The 7,293-nt window shown below is 42.3% G+C and overlaps 1 protein-coding gene across 2 annotated transcripts in view; it reads left to right on the forward strand.

Moving 5' to 3' along the window:
- The window catches only part of XRCC6 (X-ray repair cross complementing 6), a 29,555-nt gene extending 23,291 nt beyond the window's left edge, over window positions 1–6,264 (forward strand). For both annotated transcript variants that reach the window (XM_029206270.1, XM_029206271.1), the window contains exons 12-13: window positions 1,849–1,962; window positions 5,845–6,264. In XM_029206270.1, coding sequence (XP_029062103.1) covers window positions 1,849–1,962; window positions 5,845–6,041 — 311 coding nt within the window. In that variant the 3' untranslated portion in view covers window positions 6,042–6,264. The remainder of the gene's footprint in view (window positions 1–1,848; window positions 1,963–5,844) is intronic.
- Window positions 6,265–7,293: the final 1,029 nt, after the last annotated feature.

Consider the following 7,293-nt stretch of genomic DNA (forward strand, 5'->3'; position numbering starts at 1 on the left):
AGTGTGCTGGGTGATCCTGGGCGCCATCTTTCTCTGTCCTCTCACTTGTCCCTGCATGGCCTCATCAGGCTACATCAGTGGTTCTAAGTGTGGTCCCTGGACCAGCAGCACTGGTATCTCCTGGGAACTTGTCAGAAATGCACATTTTGAGCCCTACCCCAAGCTGACCGAATCTGAAACTCAGGTTGAGGCCCAGCAACGTGTGTTTTATTTTATTGTATTTGGCCATGCCGTGTGGCATGTGAGATCTTAATTCCCCGACCAGGGGTCGAACCCGTGCCCTCTGTATTGGAAGCTCAGAGTCTTAACCACTGGACCGCCAGGGAAGTCCCCAGCAACATGTGTTTTAACAAGCCTTCCCGGTGATTCTGAGACATGCCACTGCCTCTAGCACATTGGTTCTCAACTTCGGCTATACAGCAGACTCATCTGGGGGACTTAAAAGAAAATCTGGCTCTTTAGGCCTCACCCCAGACCAATTAAATAAGAATCTCCTGGGCATCAGTACTCTTTAAAAGTCCCCAGGTTGAGAACCAAAGCTCTAGTAGAGATTCCTGTAACCTGGAACATGGGGCTTCTGACACGGCGGGAGCGCAGTTTGACGGTGACGTTCTGCCGTCTTGTAGGTACATACACCACAGGGCAGGAGCTCCCCTCTGTACTTGGCAAACGTGGTCACATGAGGAGATGAGACATTCATCTCATCACGCCTGCCCTTGATGTGACCCAGCTCTCAGCAAAAGCTCTACAAGCTATACAGTTGTAAGAAAGGAAATAAAAATATTATCTTTCCCCCAGAGCTTCCTTTGCCTATTGCATTTGCCTTGGGGAATGTTCCTGCCACCCCAACCACTCACCTCCTCCCCCGCCCACCCCCACACCTCTTATTCCATCCATAAGTCCTGCCAGTGCTGTCACTTCTCAAGTTACAGTCCCATTGCCACCCCCCAGCCCCCGGCCGCCCCACTCACACGCACCGCTTCAGCCTTCTGTCTCACCTTCCGTCAATTCATACTCTACACAGCTGGCAGGCAGGGTGATCTAAAACGTCCATCTGATCACTTCGCTCCCCTGCTCGTAGACCTTCAAAGGTTCCCCACTGCTTTGAGGATAGGCCTACTTCCTGGGCAGGCATTTGAGGCTTCCATGACCTCGCCATGCTTGTCTTTCTAGCCTCCTTGCTGGTCCTGCCCATCTCACACCCTGCCTGCAAGCTGTGTGTCACTGGCTGTCTCTCACCCCTGTGCCTTCTGCTTAGACTAGTATCTACCTGAGGAAGGACACTCAGCTTGCGAGACTGTGCTGCAGAGTCCTTCCTGACCCCTCCTGTGTTCCAGCGTGCCCTGTACGGTCCTTTCTTCATGGCACTGTGCAGCTCTATTGCATTGGTGTTTTTACCACCTCCTTATGGCGCGTGGACTGTAAGCCCTGAGGGTACAGACTCTTGTTTGAATCCACAGGGTCTAGCCCGGTTCTCAACTCTACCGCTTCCCAGCTGTTTGGCTTCAGGAAAGTCATTTAACGTCTCTGATTTCCACCTCTGTAAAACGGGAAGACAGGTTTACCTACCCCAGAGATTGTTAGGAGGATTAAATAAAAATAATAAGTTTAAAGCATTTAGGAGAGTGCCTGGTTGTCAAAAGTGCTCATTAAGTACAATTGTTAAAAGCTACTTGGTAAATGTTAGACTTCGAGCAAATGTATTCATGGCCAGCTCAGCTGCCTTGCGGACCCTCCCCCATCTCAGCAATTAAGTATTTTCTCCTCCGGTCCCAGTAGAGTTGGACTGGACAGGAAGCCAGGGCTTGTGACTTCACAGGCCACTCTTCTTGTGTTTTTATTTTCTAGTGCCCAAGGTTGAAGTAATGGACAAAAGACTGGGCTCCCTGGTGGATGAGTTTAAGGAACTTGTCTACCCACCAGATTACAATCCTGAGGAAAAAGTTCCCAAGCGAAAACAAGGTAAGGAGCTGGGTGTGGACGTTCAATGGGTTTTTGGGGTTTTTTTGGTTTTGTTTTGCTTTGTTTTTTTTTTTTGGCCACGCGTGCGGCTTGCAGGATCTTAATTCACTGACCAGGGATTGAACCCAGGCCCTCAGCAGTGAACTCGTGGAGTCCTAACCACTGGACCGCCAGGGAATTCCCAGTGGGTTATTTTTTGGACCACCAGGGAATTCCCAGTGGGTTATTTTTTAAAGTTGCCTTTATAGTCCTATCACAGAGGATAACGTCCTTTCAGAAATTGCTATACAAACCTACATATTTACAAACACAACATATTTCAGCACAAATGAAACAATATTCACATTGTTTTCTAGTTTATTTTGTTACTCGGCTATATATGTTGGGCAGGTATTTATATCTACACTCACATATCTACCTACTTAAAAAAAAATAAGGCTACAGAGTACTTCATTGGATAGATATACACAATTTATCCAACCAGACCTTTACTGATGGATAGATATACTGCAGTGAACAGGAACCACCATTGCATACTGGTGTGAGCAGTTACACAGCATAAATTCTTAGCAGTGGAATTGCTGGGTCAAGGTGTAGGCATTTAAATTCTGATAAGAATTGCCAGTTTGCCTCTGAAAAAGTGATACAGTTTATACCCTATCCAAGAAGGGATTGGTGTGTTTCCCTACACTCTCACCAACTGTAGACTTTATATACTTTAAAAATTATATATTCACAAAAAAATAATAGAGGGAAAATGTATTCTGTTTTGATTTGCAGTTCTTCAGTTATGAGTAAGATGTAGTTTTACTGGACTTTTTTTTTCTGTGAACTCCCAGTTTGGGGCTTTAACCATTTTTCCTACTAGACTGTCCTTTTTCTTACTGCTGGACCCAAACAAAATGTCTTTACCGCGACTCTCACATTTTTCAGGACAGCACGTTGTGAATTCCTCAGCATTCGGGAATAATTCTGTCTTAGGTTGTAATCCTTTTAGCTATCTTTGCTCAAGTAAAGCCAAATTCGGGCCTTGCTTGCCCCCGAGACCCATGAGGAAGTGGAGCTATGAGAGGTTAGGTTTGTGGTCATTGCGCTTTCTCCCTTTTGCATCAGAAGTGATTCCTCCAGTGCCCTGTGTGCTGTCATAACTTTTCACACCTGCGTGAGTGTGATTTATATATTTGTTTATCTCACTCAGCCTGCATGTTCTTATCACCTAGCATGGCGCCTTGGTACTGACAAGGTGCTCTGTAAATGCTTTTTGTTTTGTTTTGTTTCCAGTTTTACTGATATATAATTGACATACACCATTGTATAAGTTTAAGGTGTACAACATAATGGTTTTCTTAAAAATAAATTTATTTATTTTTTAAATTTTTGGCTGCATTGGGTCTTTGCTGCTGCACGGGCTTTCTCTAGTTGCAGCGAGCAGGGGCTAGTTTTCATTGCTGTGCACGGGCTTCTCGTTGCGGTGGCTTCTCTTGTTGTGCAGCACGGACTCTAGGCGCACGGGCTTCAGTAGTTGTGGCATGTGGGCTCAATAGTCGTGGCGCATGGGCTTAGTTGCTCCGTGGCATGTGGGATCTTCCTGGACCAAGGATCGAACCCATGTCCCCTGCATTGGCAGGCGGATTCTTAACCACTGCGCCACCAGGGAAGTCCCTACAACATAATGATTTGACTCACATATATCATGAAAAGATGACCACATTAGGTTTAGTGAACATCCAGCATCTCATGTAGATACAACATTAAAGAAATAGAAAAAAAATTTTTTTTCCTTGTGATGAGAACTCTTAGGATTTACTCTCCTAACAATTTTCATATGTAACATACAGTAGTGTTCATTATCTTTATCACGTTGTACATTCCATCCCTAGTACTTCTTTATTCTGTAAGTGGAAGTTTGTACCTTTTGACTGCCTTCACCGAGTTCTCCTTGCCCCTACTCCCCACTTCTGGTAACCACAAATCTGATCCCTTTTTCAATGAGTTTGTTTGTTTGTTTGTTTGTGAAGTATTATTGACCTCCAACACAATGTTAGTTTCTGGTACGTAGCATAGTGATTCAATATTGCTATACATTTCAAAATGATCACTACGTTAAGTCTAGTTGTCATGTGTCACCAAACAAAGATGTTACATAATTATTAACTATATTCCCCACAGTTTACATTTCATTCCTGTGACTCATTTATTTTGTAACCGAAAAAAGCTTATACTTCTTAATCTTCCTCACCTATTTCTCTCCTCCCCTCAGTCCGCCCTGGCAACCACCTATTTGTTCTCTGTATCTATGACTCTGTTTCTGTTTGGTTATGTTTTTTCATTTGTTTTGTTTTGTAGGTTCCACATATAAGTGAAATCATATAGTTTTTGCCATTCTTTGTCGGACTTATTTCACTTAGTATAATGCACTCTAGGTCCATCTGTGTTGTCACAAATAGCGAGATTTCATTCTTTCTTATGGCTAATATTCCATTGCATATATGTGTACCACATTTTCTTTATCCATTCATCTATTTATGGGCACTTAGGCTGCATCCATATCTTGGCTGTTGTAAATAATGCTGCAGTGAACATAGGGGTGCATGTATCTTTTTAATTAGTGTTTTGTATTTCTTCAAATAAATATCCAGAAGTGGAATTGCTGGCTTGTATGGTAGTTTTGTTTTTAATTTTTGAGGAATCTCCATACTATTTTCCATTAACCAATTTACATTACCACCAATGGTACATGAGGGTTCCCTTTTCTCCACTCTTGTTATTTGTTGTCTTTTTGATAATAGCCATTCTGACAGGTGTAAGGATATCTCACTGTGGTTTTGATTTGCATTTCCCTGATGATTAGTGATGTTGAGCATCTTTTCATGTGCCTGTTGGCCATCTGTATTGTCTTCTTTGGAAAAATGGCCTTTCGGGTCCTCTGCCCATTTTCAATTGGGTTGTTTGTTTTTTTGATGTTGAGTTGTATATGTTCTTTGCATGTTTCAGATATTAATCTCTTGTCTGATATGTCATTTGCAAATATCTTCTTCCATTCAGTAGGCAACCTTTTTGTTTGTTGATAGTTTCCTTTGCTGTGTGAAAGCATTTTAGTTTTATATAGTCCCATTTGTTTATTTTTTCTTTTGTTTCCATTGCCTGAGGAGACGTATCCAAAAAAATATTGCTAAGACTAGTATCAAAGTGCATACTGCCTGTGTTTTCGTCTAGAAGTTTTATGGTTTCAGATCTTACATTTAATCTTTAATCTATTTTTTAATCTTTAAAAAATCTTTAATCTATTTTGAGGTTTTTTTAAAATATGGTCTGAGAAAGTTTGATTCTTTTGCACGTAGCTGTCCAGTTTTCCCAACACCATTTATTGAAGAGGCTGTCTTTTTCCCATTGTATATTCTTGCTTCCTTTGTCATAGATTTATTACCCATATAAGTGTGGGTTCATTTCTGGGCTCTCCATCTGTTTCATTGACCTGTGTGTCTTGTTTGGGGGCCAATATCATACTATTTTGATCACTGTAGCTTTGTAGTATAGTTTGAAAGTATAAATGCTTTTCGAATGAAGAAAGGAAGGAAGGAATGACTTGCTCACCCAGCGTGATCAGCAGTTTCGGGTAAACTGATAGGATTCACTACTTTTAACTCCCTCCTAGACATGATACATTTTTTGTGTTTAACTGAAAATTAAACACAAAATACATTTTTTTGTGTTTAACTGCCTTATCAAGACACCTGTCTTCCCCATGGTGTTCTAGGTAGGCATCACAGCTTCATGGAAGATGGTTAACTGCAGCCCAGATCATATGAGGGCCCCTGTGCAGTATAGCTGGGATCCCACTGGTGGCATTTCCAATCACTCCCATCTGACCTGTTTCCCCAGGAGATGAAAATTCTGGAAGCAAAAGGCCCAAGGTGGAGTTATCTGAAGAGGAGCTGAAGGCCCACGTCAGCAAGGGCACACTGGGTAAGCTCACTGTGCCCGCACTGAAGGAAGCCTGCAGGGTGTACGGGCTGAAGAGCGGGACGAAGAAGCAGGAGCTGCTGGATGCGCTCACCAAGCGCTTCCAGAAGGCCTGACCAGAGACCATACAGCCAGTTATCCTTCCACATTGCAGCCAGGTGGCCTGGTTTTGTTTTTATCAAGTTAAAACATGTTTCTCCTGAGCCAGGAAGAGTCTGGCTGACAGAAGCCAAGGACTTTGTTTATGAGACTTTCTGTTGTCATGGAGACAGCGTTGCCATCTCACTTTGCTGTGCCTTACTCTACTGTCTGAATAAAGAGCCCTAACTTTGTACTATATATTGTTCTATAGTATAAAAGAGAAAGATGTGTCTGCTTTGCATCCAAAGATGCCATTGGCTGTTAGCTTAATTTTCTCTCCCACTGGGAACGCATTTCATCACAATGGAAACAAATATCGATGAGGGTAGGGAAGAGTGTGACAATTAAGGACAGGTGAACATAGTTTAGGAATGACAAGCCCTAGTAAGGTTATATTCTCCTGATCCTCTGTCCTCCCACCTGTTTTCCTTTAAATGTGTCATATGAAGAGCTAAAGATCAGATTTCAGAAGTAATAAGGAGGCAACATTTCTAATTCTGGTACCACTTGCTTCATGAGTAAATGGCAACCCCCCCTCATGTTGTATTTTTTGAATGTGACATTCAAGTATATGAAGAAGAGATACACATTTTCTGTTGCCCTGAGAGTTTGGGTTGCAGTGTAAGTGAAATGAGTTATTCCTGTTATTTTCAGGGGTGCTGTAGGAAGTTCAAGAAGATACAGAGAGGTTCGATGGGAGAATGGAAAAAGGAAGGGTCCTAGTGTCAGGAAAAGAGGAAGAGGAGGGGAGTGTCTCTGTTTTCTTCCCCTTCCCATCCCTCTATCCTCCCTGCCCCTTTCCTGCTCTTTCTGCAGCTATTGCTTTTGAAGAATTAGCCTGAGAGAAGGAAGGAGATGGAAGGGTTTTTATCCTCTGAGGATGGCTTGTAGGTCCTGTGTCTTTCAAAACTAGAATGAGCATCTCATGAGGTGAGTGTTGGAGGGGTCAGATTAGTCTTGGAAGAGATTTTTCAGTTTTGGATTGTTTGCTCTGATTATTTGTAAGTTTTTTTTTTTTAACTTCTTTTTGCTTGTTTTTGTTTGGAAAGGAGATGTTATGTTCTTGTTTGGATTTCTTTCCTTATCTGGGGGAGAGGGAAAATAATTCTTCAATTAGAAGAGATGCCTTTGAGGATACAGCAAAATAATGCAAAACCATTTAATATAGTACGTATTCATTCTTGTTGTTGAGAAATAAGACCATCCCCGTTAAATGATTAGAATCAG

This window comes from Monodon monoceros, unplaced genomic scaffold (assembly GCF_005190385.1).
Source record: "Monodon monoceros isolate NGI ecotype Baffin Bay Population unplaced genomic scaffold, NGI_Narwhal_1 Super_Scaffold_6, whole genome shotgun sequence".
NCBI classification, from domain to species: Eukaryota; Metazoa; Chordata; class Mammalia; order Artiodactyla; family Monodontidae; genus Monodon; species Monodon monoceros.